This window comes from Ambystoma mexicanum, chromosome 5p (assembly GCF_040938575.1).
Source record: "Ambystoma mexicanum isolate Mex_15411 chromosome 5p, UKY_AmexF1_1, whole genome shotgun sequence".
NCBI lineage: Eukaryota > Metazoa > Chordata > Amphibia > Caudata > Ambystomatidae > Ambystoma > Ambystoma mexicanum.
This window is the reverse complement of record NC_090930.1, coordinates 505,207,646-505,228,108: the sequence shown is the minus strand read 5'-3', so window position 1 is coordinate 505,228,108 and position 20,463 is coordinate 505,207,646. Positions and strand designations below refer to the sequence as shown.

At 46.6% G+C, this 20,463-nt stretch overlaps 1 protein-coding gene across 1 annotated transcript in view; it reads left to right on the top strand.

Moving 5' to 3' along the window:
* Positions 1–8,647: 8,647 nt before the first annotated feature.
* Positions 8,648–20,463, top strand: part of LOC138481674 (SH3 domain-binding glutamic acid-rich-like protein 3) — a 38,401-nt gene continuing 26,585 nt past the window's right edge. Inside the window, exons 1-2 of the mRNA XM_069613823.1 lie at positions 8,648–8,842; positions 9,182–9,349. Of these exons, the coding sequence (XP_069469924.1) occupies positions 8,780–8,842; positions 9,182–9,349 (231 nt within the window). The 5' untranslated portion in view covers positions 8,648–8,779. The remainder of the gene's footprint in view (positions 8,843–9,181; positions 9,350–20,463) is intronic.

The window sequence follows — 20,463 nt, the reverse complement described above, 5'->3', positions numbered from 1 at the left end:
GCCTTTTATTGCGGAGGTAGAATCCAGAAGGCAAGACCGTCGTTAGCTGCACGAACGGTGAGTGCCTTATATGAGTCTTTTTATTGTCCTTTCAGAGCCTTGCCTCTTTGCAGGTCCGGTATGCTGATCCGGTAAGTGGAGAAGTCCGGAGTTTTTGCAGGCAAGCAAAAGGTTCATCTGAAGTTAAATGCCCTTTTAAAAGTCTTTTTCCTTTTCTTTCAGGTCGCGGTGCAATCGGCGATGAAGACTGATACCGAAGGATCGTGCCGGAGGATGGACAGGTATCACCACTTAAGGTACGTGAGTAGAAATGGAGTCCTGAGCTCTAATAATGTCCTTCTTGTATTTTTACAGGTGCGGACAAATGGCGCTGAACGGAGCTCGCGGAGACCGTGGCACAGGTAAGCAGATATCACAGAGTTATTGCTAACCTGTATTCTTTGTAGTTGCAGATGGCTGGAGAACGAAGAATCGCGGCACGAGGCCTAGGAAGGCGCCGGAAGGTGGTAAGAGCGGCTCTGGTACTTTCTCGTGCTACTCTAATGTTCTCGTTTTCCTTTTCAGATGTCGCGGAAGGCTGGAGCTGGATTCAGGAAGGTAAGTTGAAGATTTTCCTATTTTCAGGTGCAGAAGAAGAAGATCAGCTGGAGCCGACACGGTGAGCGTCCTGCTGCTATTGCAGAATAACGCGAAGCACGTGAAACCAATCGGGTGTGGTTTAAATAGCCTTCAGTAGTGCTTAGGCGTCTTCTTCCACAGCTTTCAGAGATAAGAAAAGAGTTCCAGTATGTAATTCTTGGGAGTGGTGCTGGCCCCACCCAGCAGTTAAAGTAGTCCCTGCAGGATTGGATGAAGAGTTCATCCTGCAGGTAGGAAAGCAGCATGGTCTGCAGGAGGTAAGTCCACCCAAGCACCAATCCTTTTTATATGAGCCCGGCGCTTCCAGTGCCGGGACTGGGTCCCTTTATGAGCATGAGCATGGCGCCGCTGGCGCCAGGACAAGGTCCAAAAGGCCCCTACGGGGGCCGGCTTGTGCCTGGAATAAGGGTCGTGACCCTGCTTCCAAGGATGTTGGGCTAGGTCTGAAACCTTGGAGGCAGTGGTCATGACACTAGATAGCACAGCACATTTGGGGAATAACATGTGCTATCAGCACGCACATGAAAGAGGTAGGAAAAAGAACCTCTGAGGAGGAATGCTATGTGTTTGCACTCCTGCCTTAGAGTATGGGGAAGTCTAAGATATTGATAGCTGTTGAAATAGATGTTCAGAAAGCACATTGCCTATGTCACATAGCACTCTGCCAGGCAAGAGTGCAGTTCATGGACCGAACAGCATCTTTGGTATGGGCAACAGAATGGACAGCTCCAGACGAAGATGATTGTGTCCAACACACAAAGGCAAGAGCACACATCAGAAATTTTGTGATGGGATATGAACAACCTGGAGTGAAAGGAGCTGAAATCAGATGGAAAGTAAACAGAAGACTTGAAAGCCCATGAAAAACTGCAGAAGAAGTTTGAAGCTGTAAGGAAAAAGGCCAGATGCAGATCTCGTGATCAGTACTTTCTCCAGACGGCTGGGAGGAAGGTGTGGTTATCTGCAGAGCCTGGGTGGTAATTGGTTGCCGCAAGTCAACCATTGACATTGTGGAAAATGGATGCAAACCTTTATGGCCAAGACCTGCTAAACTACTGACATGGGTCGACGACAAAAGAGGCCCTTTATAGATAGTGCCTCTGGACAGTGCAAAATTGTGTTTCAGAAACAATGGCATAAGAAAAGTTGGAGAGAATCAAAATTGTGATTGAATCTTTGATGTACCAGGGATGAGCATTGGAACAGCAGTGATAATGGATCACTACTAGGCCTGTGAATCCAGATCTTATATGAAGCTGCCCAGAGATTGAGGAGGACGGTGTTCTATAGTGATCGTCCATGTTCCAGCGTTGGTGATTCCTAAAAGTGACTTGAACATTGGTGAATTTCCAAAAGCAGATGTTCATCTAAGGAAGAAGAGATCTGCTGAGCTGATAAATCGAATGAAGAGCGAGAACTATTTTTCAAGCCAATAGACGCTTTTGATTCCATTCCATATGAAAACAGATTATTCAGTCAGACCTCATCGATATTCACAATAATCCTCATGCCCAGGATCCAGACAGCAGCAAATACCAAGTGGTTACAGATAAGCAGGTGGCAATTGTTACAGATGATTAACACTACCATAAAGGGATTCAATGCTATCAAGGAAGTGCTGAGAGCCATACGACTAATGACTCTTCAGAACTGATATGTCCTGGACATGATTACGACTACGGATGGAGGTGTTTGTGCCAAAACCGGAGAATCATGTTGCACTTTCATACCTTCCCATGGTGACGAGAATGGCACCTTGACAGAGGCCATAACGCAGCTGACGAAATTGCATGTACAGATGATAGATGAAATGGAAGACATTGCTGATGACAGTTGGTTTGGATCAATCTTCTCATGGGTTCCACAATAGATGGCGTACATCTTCAAGTTCCTTGGAGCCCTGATGGTGATGGTTTTGCTTGGATTTTGTGTGATCAGGACAATAATCTCACAATGTAAGAAGGATGCAAAGAAAGCTGTAGGAATGAAGATCATTAGTGATGTCGAATCAGGATGGAAAACTAAGGAACTGACAGATGAAGAGATTAGAGACTACGTGAAGGTCAGCATCTATGCACCTGAGGGAATGAAGTTCCTGTACCCGAAGAACCACAAGAAGTATGTGAGGAAATGAATCTACTGCAGTCCAAATAAACAATGCATGCTTATGTCCTGGAATAAAGATGAGCATGGGAAATTAGCAGGATGCCTGCAGGAGTCATGAAATATGGATCCCGAAAAAAGCAGTTCTTCAGACCAAGATATCTAGATGTGAAGGATGATGGGAGAGTGGTTGATAAATCGCCCAGAGGGGGGAGTGTAGAGGTGGAGCCAAGTACCCGCATTCAAAGCTGCGCCCCCATGATGCCTATATGTTGGGAGCCAGAGTGTGAGAAACGTGCAGTGCCAGTGAAAATACCTATACCAAACAGATTCCTGGAAGTGAGGCACCCATTGAGGAAGCCATATATGCACTCATGACAACATGATGGTCATTTGAATAAAATCCTGGAGGAAGTGTGAAAATAAACAAGAAAGAAGACTGATGACATCATGCAAAGTAGAGCTGACGAATCCAGAAAAGAGGCTGAAGACCATAGACATTCTATTAAATCGAAGGAGAAGGTGTTAAAGATCAGCAACCTTTCGGGCTCGAGATGAAGATGCTCATGCTACAGAAACGATGAAGAAAATGCAAAATCATTTTACAGTTGTACAGACGCAGTAACACAAGTAGACAAAGTATTCTTAAAGGCTGGCTACATAATGAATAGATTGCAGCGATGCGGCAACGCATATACATTGGAATGTATAGACTATTGGTGCCTCATTACTAGAATGGAGGTAGCCATGGAGCTGTTAGCTCCATGGCTGCCTCCGTTCCGGGCTCCATTACCGGGTTCCTGCAATGGGGACTTACCGGGTTACTCTGACATAGGAGGACCCGGTAATTCCTCCCTGTAGGAACCCATCCCAATTCCCATTTGAGCCCCCATAGGGCTCAATGGGAATGGGGAGGGAGGTAATAACAGGCAGATTACATCTGGTCCGTTATTGCCTCCCTCTTCCCCTCCCTGGACTGGAAAGCACGCCTGGTTTTACCAGGCGTGTGATCCGGGTCCCACGATGGGAAGCTTGTAATCGGCACTCATGGAATGAAGGGGGCCGGTCCCATACCGGCCCCCTTCATTACGGGAGTGCTAGCCTTATAATGAGGCCTTTGATGTACCACAACGCACTTTAGCAGAGTCTGGACCCTTGAATAGAAAAGCTTTTTAAGTGTGGTGCAGTTGGAAAATGACTTAATAATAGAGGTGCATTCAAGAAAGGCTTGGCTGGCCCAGCACCAGGAAGTCAAGGCCACTGTGAGCTTGGATGTTCATGCAGTAGCTACAAAACGTGATGTGTGAAAAGAACAAACTCCTCTCTGAGGTGAGGAGCAAGAACATTGAAGACATCAGAGGTTCATCATTTAATAGTATTTCAAATACAGAAAAACTCTGAAACATGGTCTCCAGTCACATGGTCGGATGAAAATAAATACTGAGTTGAGCTGTATTGAAACTTAGAGACAAAGTATGCCTGTACTCTGTTTTATTCTCAGGCACAGAGAACATTTCCAAGGCCAATGTTCAAAGGCTAATTGACTGGCAGACGGCAAGAGCGATGATAGATGGCAGGCTAATTAGGTGGGAAGCTATGGTCATGACCAGCCCACCAGCACCTGGGTGCAAGCCTGCGTACGGATAGCATGTGTATAATATAACAGAGGGGTACAAGGGTGCCAACCAAGTGTAGAGGGCCACGTAACAGAGAGCTCCATAGTTTATGTAGCCAATAGGATGTTGTGTATTTGATGACGTTCTTAGTGACTTGCAGTGGTGGAGGGTTTAGTGGCCTCACTTGGATGTTCCCTTTAAGCATATCACTTTCCCAAGTAGGTTTTTGTAGTTTGCCATGTAGATTGATGTTAATGATGATGAGGTTTTGCTACATAACCTGCATTTTTTATTAAACTCACTAAGAGAGAAGATCGAGTGGATGTTCGTTGATGTTCGTTATACTCCCTGTTTTAGACAATTGATGTTAAATTAAACGTACTTTGCCAACTTACTGAGTCAGTCTGATTATTGATGTTTGAGTATATTCTGCATCCCTAGCCATCTCAAAGTATTGCTACCTTTTCTTAAAGGGCCTATTGTTGGGTACATGGGTTCAGAAGCTATTAATGAACTACAGACACACCATGAGAAGATGTCAAATGAAGCAAATGGAGTGCACTCAACCACTTGGCTGGACACCCTTTTTGCCTGGGTGCCTGGTTGGCTCTCAGGTGTATTCAAAGTGACTGTCCCCACATTGGACCTCATGCTCGTCACCTTCTGCCTTGGCAAAATATTTTGAGACTCTATGCTAACAAACAGAGAGGAAAATGTATGCTGCCCCTGAATGTTGATAGGGTTAACAAAAAAGAGAAGGGTACTAATGAAATAATCGATGAAAATGCAGGTGATGATATTTATGGTTGGGTTACAACACAGTCTGGGGATTTAGGAAACTATGAGGAATATTGGATCTCATGTCTTTAGGATGGGCAAGGTTGTATATGGGTAGGGAACTCATTGGAGGGTTGGGAAGAAGCTGGGGATGATATGACTAGATTCGAAAATATATGGATCCATAAAAAGAGGGTAGCAGAAGAGGGACTGCAGAAGGAAAAAGAGTTAGTAACTAATAAATCAATAAAAGGGGGGAATATGTGGTGGGAATGCAAAATCAGCGTGAAAAAGAGGCACACACATATCAGCTGCGGGAATAGCACACTAAAAGGTGAGGGGACTCGCTGATGATTAAATAATTTTAGGTGTTAAACTTGAGAATGCCTTAAACAATTGAATTTTAAGTAGGTAGCATATAAACAATAAAGATAGGTTACATGTAACTATGCAGGGTTTAACATTAGATCGAGATGCTGTTAACAGGACTCAAAGCATGCCGCCTTAGTAGAAATGAACTCACACATTTTAATTTGCTTAGCAGCCGCAGGGGCTGAAAGCACATTGTAAAAGTACACGTTCCCAGGATCGTACGAGAGGGAATTAATGAACAACTTCTGATACTTTTAGGGTTAGCGAGCCAAGCTCAAGGGTGCAGGGCAAAGGCAGCGAACATAATATCATTTAATAATTCAGCATTTTAGTTATAAAACTGGTCTGCTGGCAGTTTCAGAGTGTCCCATGGCGGTTTCAAACTGCGCCTTAGCACAACTCAGCCTCGGAAGCAGTTTGAAGTGTTCTTAAGATGCAACATAAAAATGATAACTTATCTTTAGTTCAAGGCTGTCAGTTTCATGATCGGTAGTGTTCTCATGGGAACGTCAATAGGGATGATCAGCGGCAGATGAATAAAGGTCCGCTGGTCATCCCAAATGTTTCAATACCTTGGCTTCATGATGTGGGAATTGTGGGTTGCACTGTGACGTCACGGTCGGGGTCTAGGGTGGTGTGGTAAGATTTTCAGGATCCAATAATTGCAGGCTAATGTATGTCCTGATATAGATTAATGATATGTTTGCACCAATGATCTTCGTTCAAAGGATGGAGCAAAAGTGTTAATGTGTTTTGATGTTAATTAGTTTAGATGATTATAAAACCTTTGACTTAGAGATGTTTCTTTGATGGTGCTTTTCATTCAGTTCTGCTCAGCGTTCTGTGTGAATTTTGCTTTCTCAGCTGTGCCTGAGCCCTGATTGAATTGTGTTACTTCTTGTCCGGTGTACAATCTATTACTTTTGTAATTTTATTGGTGAGTTTTTAAGGCAACCCGTTGTACAAAGTGATCATATTTCTGGAGAAGGATTTCTACGAGAGAGGGTTATCCACTGGAAGTGGTGAGTGACAATGGCATGCGGGTCAGGAGTGTGGAAATGGAGAACTATGCAGACAATAAAGGAAAAAGGAATTAAGTGAAAATTCACATCATTGTACAGACCGCAGTCGAATGGTATAGTTGAACGTTTTAATAGGGCGTTGGCAAGCGTGATTGAACAAGCAGTAAGAAATAGTATAGAGGTCAAGGATGCTGTCTGGAAAATGCTGTGGAATGTCAGAGTGTCCCCTAATGGATTCGCAGGTGTGTCACCTTTCAAAAGTATGGGGGAAGGGAGTCCAACACTGGTCTTAATCCCATATGGATCAGCAGAATGGTTAAGGGTTGTGGTGACAAAGGAGATGTGGATGAGTGTGTGAGAAGGAAAATGAAGGAGACGCATTGGAAAAACAAAGTGGATTATGATGCCAGACTAGGAAAAAGGACAAAGCCATCATAAAGGTGGGAAAAGGTTTGTGGGTGAGGATCAGGAAGAGCATGCATGTGGCCAAAGACAGATCGATATTTTCAGAACCCAAGAAGTTCCTTGAATTGCTTGCTAATGCAGAGTGTAAGATGGGTCCATTTGGAACTTGGATAGGGTGGTTGCAGTATAAGGTGTAAGGAATGCTGGGTCAGTAATGGACTGTTCTAGACTGTTGGATGTTTTAGTGATGACAGTGGAATGGGGTGGCAGGGTAGCAGCCCCATACGAGAAGTCAGTGGTGTGAGTTCTACAGGTATGAATGAGAGTGGCTCGACAAGTATGGGTGGTAAGGGGAGGAGGAGGAAGGAGCAGGTGTGGGTCAAGGATTATGTCAGTTAATACTTTGGTTCAGTACCTTTGTTTTATTCAGTTTATAAATTGGTTTAGTACCTTGTTACCTTTGTTTTTTATATGCACTGTTACTTTTCGTGTTTTCAGAATATTTCCTATATACTTACATTGTACGCTGCTCAATTATTGTTTGGTTTTATTCACTGTTTTGTTCTCTGCCTGTTTTTTTAAATTTGTTTTCTTTTGGTTTGGAGGGAAGGTGTGTGGTGGCTGGCTCGGGCTCAGGCCAGTGACCATTCTAGAATAGAATGGGGTAACCTGGCATGTAGGAGAGACGGTTGGAAAGTGGTGGGAGGGACACTGTGGGTGTGCTCTGCTGCTGCTATAGCGTTTTAATACAATAAAACTATTACATCGGTTTGTGCCTGCGTCCCAAATGCTTCAAAATGTATTTGCATTAACATTTCTCAATGTAAAATTTTCCATTTAAAGGAAGAGATGATACAATGACATTTCTCTTGTTCAAATGAAAAATTGACTTTACATTTGGGGTCCAAAAAGGTGAAAATTCACATAAATAGTTATACAATGGAGGGACAGTTACAAAGTAACACACATTTCTGCATCCCAAATAGGCAACAGCTTAAAGGGATTTTGACCTGGTTGTATTCATATGCCTTTTTCAAGACCTAAAAAAGGAACATAATCAGTGATCAAAATGAGCAGAACGGGTCGGGCGCGGTGTTCCACTAGTTTTATTTTTTTACTGTTTGCCATTCCTCTACTGCTTACAACCATATTCACCCGGATTTGTCCATTTATGTCCCTGTGCAAGTGTACAGTTGTAATAGGAGCCTTAGTTACTAGTCACTTGGACTATTCCCCGGCCGCAGCGCTTGTTACATGTTGCACTATGCTTCCGCCTACCCTCTCCTCTGCCTAGACCACAGCTCCACTACTTTTTTCGGTACACTTCTACCACTGAACATAATCAGCTTGCCCAATACCCTTTTTTTACAAGTATTGAAGAAAACGAATCTGCTACACTTATTTAGCAATAAGTATAATTTGCGTACAATGTACCCCTTTAGAAATGGTAAACATGTATACTAAACCTCCTCACAATTGAATTACACGCACAAAAACTGTATTGTTCGAGTAGGCAAATTTATTTTAAAAAAAAAATAAAGCATGTCCTGAGTAAACTCAGCATCGGATACCTCATTTCCCGAGTCAACACACTCACAGTTCCACCCAGAGAATGTACTATTATGACACTGTACATGAACCGAACAATGTCGCACAATGAGAATGCGACACATTGCCTAGCAACCCACGCACGTTCGAACATAAAGCATTAGCAAAAGGGACTCGACATTACTCTCCCACTTCCGGGTTCATATTTGAGTGGCTTTGTTGTTTTTCCTGAGCCTGCTAAAGTGCGTTCCCTCCTTGCTCTAGAATACAGCGCCCATATCCAGGGCACCATCTGTCATGTCACCGAACAATGCTGCGGACATTAAGGTTTATTATACCAGCGTCTCTGGATCCCGGGAGGTGGGCAATTAGACCCTTACTTTCATCTATGAAATATGCAGTCTATCATGTATTGATACAAGCAGCTATCAGTACGGTGTTTGATCATTTTAAGCCATGGAAACTAAAATGTATTCGTAATGATGTTCACTTGGGATACTATCGAGAAAGATGTACACGTTTTCGCCATAGGTGGGGGTATTGTTTTGCTTACAATTGTACAGCACGAACTTTTTGATAGTTTTAAAATCTGCAATTCTCTCCACGAGACATACCTTTTAAGAAAGTCGTATAAATGTGACCATGGCACATCTCTCTAATTTGATGACTAATATCTGCGATTTTCTTTTATTTGCCAAGGTGAAGAAGAGTCAATCAGAGGTCACCCGAATTCTGGATGCTAACCAAATTAAGTACGAGCTGATCGATATATCAGTCAATGAAGAGCTACTTGAAGAAATGAGGCAGAAGGCTGGCAACCCATGTGCGGTGCCACCTCAGATATTCAATGGCGACGACTACTGCGGAGTAAGAAAAACTGTCTTGTGTGATACAATGTATGTATTGTCGAAGTGAAATGGACTACAGTAGGACTGTGGTGACATGTCAACTGTGTGAGTGATCTCACAGTGCAATGCAGGCAACCAGCAGCCAAGATATATTTCAATGTAGAAGCTACTGTTGAATGAGGCCAGAAGCAGGAAAACAATAATATTGTCTTGAAGGGTCTCGCACAAAAAGTAGCTTCTGCAACATGGTGTCGCTTGTGTTGCTATGTGAAAAGCGAGGAATTCAGGACTTTCTTGAATGGCATGAACATTGTGATTGTTGTAATAACGTTGCACCTTATGGTGGTAACATGGTGGCTTGCCCCCAAGTGAAGAAAACAGAAAGGCACGTCAGGGCCAGGGTGAGTATGAAGAGACTGACAGCGCAGCGGTAATAGGCTCCATGGTACTCTTACGGCTGGCCTGCACTCCACATAGCGCTGCACACAGCAACAGTCATTGAGCTTGGATATAGCACCATTCTTTTGCTTATTCCGACACAATAACAATTTTATAATGAAAGTCAAAACAAAGAACTTGAAACCACAAACCATGACACCTGTGTCTAAAGAGAACATGACAAAAAATTAAGAGCGTAACACGCGTCAGTTTGCAGGTACCGTGGCGGAATTACTGGTGAGATACTGGCAAACTCGTAATGACCACCATTGACTGGGCTGAGCGCGACCCTGTTCTCTCTGGGATTCTCAGAAGTGGTAACTTGCGAAATGTCTTAAGATACTGGTGCTCTTTCAAGTTCTGGACACTCCAGATGGTCATCAGACATTTTAAAGGATCGCTGGTACACTCCGGTGACAGCCATCAGGCATCTGAATCTGGACACCCCTTTTGTACATGTCCCAGTAACCAGACTATGATGGAACCTTCATGTCTCATCATGAACTGCCTTCAGATGCTCCTGGTTGCCCTTTCCCACACCCCTAAAGGAGTCAACATATTCCATTTAGAGTGGGTCATCAACCACCAGGGCATGCATGCCCGGGAGGATTCTCCCTCTTATCACTCCAAGGTTTAAGTAACTGTGGTAGAGAGCGGTGTGGTTCTGTACATAAAAAGCATACATTCTACTAAGGCCTGGACTTCCTCACTATTCTGGAGTGCTGTCTGTGTGGAGTCCCTAGGAACTCTATTAAGTCTCTCTGCCATACTGTTCCCTTTAGGCTTGTACAGAGCGGTGGTTTGATGATGGGTGTCTTGTTATAACGAAGCCCAGAGGCAGCTGAGATGCAGAGGCAGCTTGTACGGGTATGTAGCTTTATTCCAGGCTAGGATAACAGGTTCCGGATTGGTTTGGGGGCAGAGAGGCAGATAATTGACCCAGAAGAAAAATTATTTCTGGGTTAAACATGGTGATATGCATGTTGTTCCGGTAACATCTTCCTCAGGTGAGGGGTATAGGGCCTCCACCGCCATTATTGGCAAAGAGTCTTTTGTTTGGTCTGGACCAGTGCCATCCATCGGCACAGAACCTGTGGCCTTGCCCCAATCGCCTGAGGCAGGCCAAACGGTTAGTGTCAGCGGTTTGAGCGCACATGCGCAATCTAGGGTGAAGCAACCAGAAATAACTAGTGACTATAGTTATAGGGGACGTTGTTTCAAATGTCCACTGAGATTTCAGGAAAAATAACAAACACTTGGTGATATCCTGATGAGGCAGATATTGTTTTTCTCTTATGTCATAGGGATCGTTCCCAAACCCTCATTTCATGATCTTCCCCGACCCGCCTGATCAGCATATTATGTCTTCATTATTATTTTATTATTATTTTCCAACTTACTCGTGAATTGCGTTTGTCAACAGCACTGGGACAGAACACTAGCATGAACACTCCACAGCATCAATCTCTCTTTCACACACCCAACATTCTACCCAGAGCAAGACGGGCAGGATATAAAAATGCCCCTCATGCTGAAGAAGTTTGTCATTTCCTCAGAGGTGAACTGCACAAATGACAGTCTCTGGGCAAGCCGCTCACCAAACGAAACCAGTGGGAAACGTCATGACTTTTGTGGCATTAATGGAACTGACACATTTTATTTCTGGCTACTTGAAAGTGATCTACAAATGTCATTGTTTAACGCTCCTTTGGGACCGCCTGTGCTACAGTCATGTCGATGGCCAGTACATGCCTTAGAACATTCAGAACACTCACAGGGATGAGAGGGTCTGCCTGGTACTGAACACTCACAGGGATGAGCGGGTCTGCCTGGTACTTAGGTCCTTGTCAGTGTTTATGCAGACGGTATTCGGAGTCTATGGCTAGCCACCAAATGTACTCCCTGCCTGTTGTACCCACCTAGCAGAGGCACCACCTGATCTACCCCACTCAGAACACCATTATACCACTGAAAGTTCCCATGCCACCCTGATAAAGGCAGGGAACCTTATTCCAAATTCCTAGATAAGACCCAGCCAGCCTGTGCAAAATGAATGATCCCTTTTAGGACACCATCCTTCTAATCTGCTCCCAACTATTCTTCTGTTGTGATGCATTTTAATGAGATCTTAGGAATGTTATCAATCACTTGTTCAATGCTATTGCAAAGAAGTATATTGGGCAGCCAGTCAACTGTGCACCACCCTAGTTTAAATTCCATTTTGAAATTGAAATCGTGGGGTCTCACTAAGAACTTGGCCAACCTATATAAGGGCTGCTCAAACATACTGTTGTCAGAACATGCATAAGGGGCCTGTGATTGGCCCACAGCATAAAGAGTGCTCCACACATGTATCGACTAAAGTAGTGCCCTGTTGGGAAAAAAAACACAAAGGCCCCCTTTTGATGAGGTAGTCATTAATTTCAGATGGTTGTAAGGCTCAAGAAGAAAAATGACAAGCTGGCTTCTCTTCTACCATGTATTAGTGAGGCCAAAGCCTGAGGCCCCTGCTGCTGGCCTCTACAGTGAGGGTTGTCTGGTTGTCTCTCTGAAAATGACGTAGAACAGTTGTTAGGCTGCTTAAAAGGATTGTCAATGTTCCTCTCTCCAGCTGTAGTGATTCCCTTTTTGCTTAATCTACAGTGTGGTTCCATTACTTTTGCAAAGTTCCTGGTACAGTTTGTGTAAGTCCCAAAAAGGACTAGGCAGGAGAGAAGCCCTTCCTTGGTAGATGCAGAAAAGAGCACCTTTGATGGAGAGCACCAAATCGATTTTGGGGTTGACACCTTGGAAAGAAAGGGTGTGTACCTACTAATCCGCTTTCCTGACAAATATGTTGTATTTGTTTACCTTCATTGTTACACTCTTGACACAAATGATTTCCAACACATTATTGTGAACCTCCTTATGCCTGGCTATGGATTATGTGAAAATTAGAACATCAACAAGCAGTATTTGTCCATCATATTCTGAAAGAAAGGGGCAGCTGAAGCCAGTCCAAAATGCATAGGGCAGAACTGCTAGGTGCTGAATGGTGTGATGAAGGATGCAAGTGCTTTCAAGATGTCAGTAAGGCATATCTAGTGGTACAAAGATCTCAGGTCAAGTGTGGAGGAGACCATGGCAGCTCTGATGTGGCTCACCATCTCTCCAATGGTGGGCAAGCGGTTGGTGCCGATTTTGTTATTGCGATTGAGGTTCTGCAGGTCGATGCATATTCCTGTGTTCCCTTGGTCCCATTTGTATACAAAGACCCTCATTATGAGTTTGCCGGTACCCCACCGGTAATTCCGGTAGGGGACCGGCAAACTGGCCCTACTGTCTCCACCGCCTGATATCCTGGTATTACTGGGATGTTATGGGGAGGGGAGACGACAGTACATTCCCATTCCATGGATTCGCTTAGGACTTCATGGGATGGGATTGCCTGTATCACTGGCACGGGGGCCAATGGTGATATAGTCATTTCTTTTCCGGTAAGTGCCTGATCTACCAGCATGTCAGGCCTGCCAGGAGATCCGTGGCTCCGATCGGCAAACTTGTGTTAAACCGGTACGGAAAAAATGCTGGTGCGGAATAACTGTCATTTGTTCAGAACCGGCAAAGTCATAATAAGGGCCATGGGTGCTAGCTAGTTTCTGGCTTCAGCTTTCCTCATGATACCATTCCTGAACATTTAATTTAGGGTGGATTCTAGGTTGTCTTTTAGACAGAATAGCAGCTTACTCATTTGATGTTTCGTTTGTTGGCTTTTTCCGTGAGGATGATACAGTGCTTGAACCACTTTGATTTTCCAATTGTGACAGTGAAAACCCCTGTCAAACACTTGACAGGAGTCTGCAACTTGTTCTGCTGGGTAAATGAACATTACAGCACTGGAAAAATGTCCTGTTCGTCCACCCGAGTAAGTGTGTAATTACATTCTCGAATTAGTACTTGTTGAGTCGATCTGAGATGCAGGGTAATATGAAAGGGAGCTTGGTACTTCCGACTGAGGAGTTGGGGTCCCTTGGCAGCAACAGTGTTCCTGAGCATGCTGCATCTTTGTACTCCATCACCACCACCTGGAAACTGCCAATTATTTCAGGGGAGTGGGGACATTTTCACAGTAACACTGTGAACTGGACCAAACCCCTCAGGTCGATGAAGGGTGTTTTCTCTTGGCCTTCTGGGGCCAGCATGATTTGCCAGTAACCCCTTGTGAGATTGAGTGTAGAGATGTAATTCACTGGCCTTATTCCTATGACCATCTTGTCTCCCCTGGAATGGGGTAGGCATTGTATTTCGATATCTATTGATTCTGAAAATGTTGATGTAGAAACACCAGCTTCCATTGGGTTATGGTAACAAGAAAAGTAGTGATGCCTGTCAAGTTACTCTACACAGCATTTGAACAGCTACATTGTCCATCTCATAGTTCTAAGCAACACATTGCTGCAAACCTTCAGGAAGATTGGTTCATTCCAAATTTACAGGAACACCTATCACAGATGGTGGTCCAATGTACAACGTGTCAAGTTTTCAGTACAGGAATGACGCTGAGGACTCTAAGAGGAACATTACCCCGCCCTGTGGGCCCCTTCCAGGAGCTGCACATTGACTATGCAGACATGGGAGAAAGGTGCAATGGGACACGATATCTAATTTTGGTGATGTGTCCATTTTCATAGAGGGTCAAAGCGGGCCCCTGCGCCCACCCTGATGCCAAGTGTGCTGCAAAATCTCTTGTCAGAGAGGTTTTCCCCCGATGGGGAGTGTGTGATGTCTTAGAATCAGACAATGGGACTCATTTGTTCAATGAGTTATTCAAGGAAGTAACTACTCTATTGGGGATCAAACACAAACTTTGCTCCTTTTACTACCCACAAACAAATGGGGTGGTGGAGAAAATGTACTGCCTGCTTAAAAGTAGACTTTCAAAACTATGCAACACCCTAAAGAAGAATTGGGTGTACGGCCTACCCCTGGCACTGTTCCAGTTACGCACACAGCCCAGTAAGGACTACCACCTGTCCCCCCCATGAGATAGTGACTGGCCGATGCATGCGAACACCGCTGTGACCAGTGAGAAGAGCTTCAGATGCTATTAGTGCCACCACAATCCTGTATGAAGGGTTCAAACAGTACCTAACACAACCTACATGTGCGATTAAATGCATTTCAAAACAAATTGCACCACCCTACACGAACCACGGAAAGCATCTCACGCATCGACAGATTGGCTAATAAGCCCACCGCCCAGGAGGAACTGTGATCTACACACAAGGTGCAACCACTCCTAAAGAGGACGATCAACCAATGCACATGCCTTGACAAGAACTACGGTCAGAACACGTGTTGGCTCCCCTCTCACATGCAGCTAGCATCTTCTGCTAGGCCCTCTGGTTTATTTGTGTAACAACATTAAAACCTTCACTGATGACAACAAGTCAGGAGTTGCTCCATTATTTCAATAACCAAGAATCAAGTAATCCATGGCTACAACCATTGGTTAAAACCATCCACCAGCGCCTCTACTCAACAAGGTTTGCCAAACAAACCGTCTCTAGGGGCATAACTAGTTGACCATAAAAAAAATGAAGTAGACCACAGGAAACGGTAGGAACGCCATTGCAAAACATCCTACAGTTGGTGTTCACTCACTCAGTGTGTGTGATGTATGTGAGAAGGACAAAATAACAGCAGGCTCAGGGAGAATGAGCACACCTGCAGGAGGTAAAACATGTAGTTCTCTGCTCATATAGGATCAACTCAGAATTAGTGATTGTGATGGCAATTATTTAATCCCTATCCACCAACTTGGTCGATATCTCCACACTTCAACCAATGTTCAGGTGTTCAAGTGCTCCCGTAGTATATGCTCCTCATTCTGCTTATTTTGCACCTGTGGCTCCTTTGGGGTCCCATTACCCACTATATCACTTATTTCGCTAAGGTTCCTGTGACCCCTCTCTGCTTCTGGTGCTCTTAGTTTTCTTGGGTCCCTGTGAACTTTCTGGAGGTTTATGGTGCTCAGGTTTATCGTGCTCTCATAACCCTTTTCCATGTCTCATTCTCTCTCTTCTCTCGGGTCCTTGTGCTCCATTGATGGAGCTAGGGTAGTCCTTCCCTCTTCCCCCCCTCTGACCTGGGTAACCCGTGTACTTGCTGTGTTGCAGTGCTTGCACCAGTGAGGGTCCATCTTGTAAGCGACAGAAGTGGTCTCCATGTATTACTGCTCTTCGCTTCTGGATGCTAGCGGTCTTTGCGTTCTGATCATCTCGGCTCTCTCTCTCCCTTCCACTAGCTCTTGGTTTGAGAGCAGATGACCCAGTCCTCCCTTCTTCCCTGGACTCAGCATCTTCAAATATTTTTTGAAGTGTATTCAGTCAACTATTCCATCCACATACAAAGGGTCCACGACACACTTGGTATCTCGGAACGTGCACTGGAATGGCAGATCTCTTTCATAACGGACTGCTCTTCCCATGTCATCCTGGGCACCTTCTCCTCTCCTATTTCCTTCTCCACCTGTGGTGTCCCCCAGGGATCTATCCTCTCACGCTGGCTCTTTAACATCTACCTTGCTCAGCTGGCATGCCTCATCTCCCCCTTCTCCACCAACTTCCAGTGTTATGCAGACGACACAACTCTTTTTCAGACTTCCTGCTGACTCACTCACACATTCCAACATCCCTGACTGCCTATCTGCCATCCAGGTTTGGTGCTCTTCCAATGATCACTGTTCCAATGCCAGCAAAACTGAGATCCTTCCGATTGGGACCCCTGCTCCCTCCTTCTTCCATTCTCTCTCGCTTCCCACCTTGGGCTCTCCCCCTGCTCCTTCTTCTGAAGCCAGAAACCTTGGAGTCATCTTTGACTCCTCTTTATCCTTCCTCCCTCACATGCAGGACATTGCAAAGAAGTCCTACTTCCAACTATTCCTTCTCAAAGGAATTCTCCCATTTCTCACTTTCCACCAGAAGCTCAATGCTTCCTGGGCCCCAGTTGTCTCTAGGCTTCACTATTACAACAGCCTCCTCCTCAATCTACCTTCTTCCACTCTGTGACCCCTTCAGCTAATCAAGAATAGAGCAGCAGGGGGCGTGGCCAACTGCGCAATGCAGTAGACGTGTGCCTCTGGAGCTCCCGCTGCCGCGGCTTAACATCCTGTTATAAATGACTACTTAAGGATATCTGGTGACCCCCAAAATGCGCTCTCTGGTGCGAGATATCCCAGGGCACATCTGGGGTGAATTCCAGCCTGAAACACGCCGGGGCTGCAGAGGTGGGAGCGGGGGAAGGAGACGCCGGTGCGGCCCGACGACGAACCAAGATGGCCGCCTGAGCGCTGGGCACGCTTTGAGTGGGGACCGGACCATCCACACACCCTGCAGTGGTTGCCAACTTGCATCAGGGATGGAGCTCCGGAGAACTGGTGGGGGCCGGGAGCAGAGGCGAGGCCCCGTGGGACCCCGACTGGAGGAATCGGTGTGCCGGGCTCCAAGCCGCCCCGTCCGGACGAGGAGAGACGGGAGCGGCCAGTTGGTCGCCGCAGCGGAGACCCGTCCACAGCGGAGGCAGCCCCGCCGGTGAGTGCCTGCAGCGGGGCCCCACCGTCATCTGGAACCATCTGAAGGGGGAGTGGTCTCCCATTTCTTCTCTGTCCTCAGTGGTATGGACACTGGGCTGCCTAAAAGGGGACGTGGTGGCACACCAACGCACTAAAGCTGACTGAACCTGATACACCCCCAGGGCAAAACAGCAAAATCTCCAGCACCCTGTGGCCAGTCCAACACAGCCGCTAACACAAGCTCACCACCAGGCTCCACCACCGCCTAACGGTCTGTGACAGGGAATTGCCGTTCGTGCCCTCCCTCCCCCCACCTGCCTCGGTCGAGGGGGGCAATCTATACCCAGACAAGGTGCGGGCTGTGTTTATCGACCTGTGAAGTACCCTTGTGGGGCTGGGCCAAAGTGTGGCGGGACCATAATCTGGACACAGGAAGAAGCCCAAGGGGCCCGGCAACGGACATGGGGAAAGACAAAACTAGACGGCCCACCATGCAAAACAGAATCGACCAGTACACGATTCCTCCATCGCAACCCCCTGATTCTCAACCGTTGCCGTCGGTAGATGAGGACTATGCATCCGGACTCTCCTTGAGAGACGTCATGGCAGCTGTAGCAGACTCCCGCACATCAATGGAGCAGAAGATGGACGGAATCAGCCTGGATGTGTCCCTCCTCCGACACGACTTGCAGAAATTGTCAGCACGAACGGGTGAGGCGGAACAGCGTATTTCCAACACAGAGGACGGGTTGCACGCGGTGCAACAACAGCTTCAAGGAGTCTCCGCCAAACTCAAAACTCTGGAAGCCAGAGTCGAAGAAGGGGAGGGCAGGTCCATGCGCAACAACATTCGAATTCTAGGTATATCCCAAGAAGGCTGAAGGCCCCTGTATGGAGCTTTTCTTGGAGCAGTGGCTGATGGACCTGTTCGACCAGCAATCCTTTTCCAAATTCTTTTCTATAGAGAGGGCACACCGAATGCCCACTGGTAGACCAGTGCCTGGTGGTCCTCTGCGAACGGTGATAGCAAGACTATTGAACTATCGGGATCGAGACGCGCTGCTGCACCTTGCACGAACCAAAGGCACGATCACCTTTAACGGCTCCAAGATAGCTTTCTTCCCAGACTACACGCGGGAGGTCCAGAAGACAAGGCAATCCTTTGAAAAACTTAAAAGACAGTTGCAAGCGATGGGAGTCAAATACGGCCTGCTCTTCCCGGCTCAGCTGAAAATCTATCATAAGGGCACAACGGTCCACTTCAACGACCCAAAGGAGGCCTGGCGATGGGCAGAGCAGCATATCGAAGGAGACTGGTCGGCACCTCGAACCAACAGGGACAGAAATCCCAGACCACCAGCAGGCCACCCTCCGGAGCTGGACCAGCCACCCTCACCGAACCAACCGGCGGAAGCTGGGGACTGACTCTGGCTGGCTCCCCGCGGGGGGGCTGTCTGATCCCACAAGCGGGTGTAGGACCGTGTCGGGGTGATTGCCCCGGGGTCGGCTGGGCCGTCCGCGGACCTCCGGGCTGGGAGGCCCCAACTCCTCCCGTGTTCCCCAAAATTGAGTATAAGACACACGCAAGAAGCAAGGTGGTTCTGCTGTTTATTAAACAACGGCAGGGATGGGTCTAGGATCGTACGCGTCCGTCCAGACTCTCAAGGTTCGTGGGGCTCGCAGGCCCTTTTTGCCTCAGTATGACGCGCTACTTTGCGTCACCTGGGAAAGTTAGCGAAAAACCTATCGCCACTCTGGATTGGTTCCTCGAGTGGTAGGGTTAGTATAGCATACATATAGAGAACAGTATTAGTGGTTGAGGATGAGTCAGGTGGTATACTTGGGCTGTCCCTTCTATTAGATACTTGAAAATTGTTACACGAAGACCCCTAATGATTGGCTAATGTTAGTGGCGTCAGTGATGAGTGCCCCCATGTTCTGATTGGTCCACCCGCGAGCCCCCCAGCCTGGGACCATCGTTGTTCCCAGCTTGCGGTGTACCTGTCACTAGCAACAATATGTAACTATGTGTTCATGCAGACAATGCGCGGATTTGCTCATAGGCCTGAGAGCAGGCCATTCCCATCGCTGTAGGTGTCCGTTGGGTCATTTCATTGTTGCAGCCTGTGTCCCAGACGTGGGACCCAGGCGACTTCTCCCTCGTTGGTCTGGCACCTTGTCAGGTTGGCTTGGTCACGTGAGGGGAGACCGTGGCTGGGGCAGAATCCTGCACATTTAAAGTTGTATTTTGCTTCTGCGTGCTTGGCTTTGCTTACAGGTGTGACCTTGGCGTCGGCTGGTAGCATACGAGTTGCAACATCGCTCCCTTGGCTGTGAGCTCTCACTGGGCTCATTCTGCGCGATCAGCACTTGTACTCTTCCTCATTCAGTGTTCATGGCGGCTCTTGCTTGCGGCCTACTTGGGCCTGGTTCATAGGTGGGGAGGTGTAACACACGGCACCTGTGTTGTGGTGCGACATGGCTTCATAGGCAGTATTATGTTTTCGTTATATTCTCATCACGATGCAAGGGGTGGGAGAAGCGTCAGCAAGCGTATACGCGAGTGCTTTATGCGTCTTGCGATTCTGCATTACGGAAAACCTATGTGAAAAATAATAAAGATGCGCGTCAGTGGGTGTATCCGTCACCTACGTCATAGCACTGAATATATTCTTTGTGTAGGTTGGTGTGTGAGTGTCCAGTGTGCATGGTGGCACGTGTGTTCTTGGCAGTTGGCTAGGTCGTCATGGCATCTCTAACGATGTGGGTGCTTGTTGTCGAGGTCTTAGTCGAGTTCATCCATGCCGCAGGTGTCGGCTCGAGTAGGGCAGGCTGGTGGGCATATCCGTATGTTCTTGAACCAGGGTATTTGGTCATCTGGTAGATAGACGAATTCATCTCGTGGTGGGTGTCTAGGCCGCGATCCTCTGGGCCATGGTCGCGAGGAGATTGGGGGGAGCTTTTTCTCCCATTCTCCCACTTCAGTCCCCCCTCTGGTCGACTTGTCGACCACAAACATATCTTTTTCTTTATCTCCTCTTACTCTCCATATTTTGGTCACTCCTCCCAGGTGCCCATAGTGGTTGACATGATCTTCAAATGACCAATACATGTATACACAGCTCCCTCCCGGTTTGCATTAT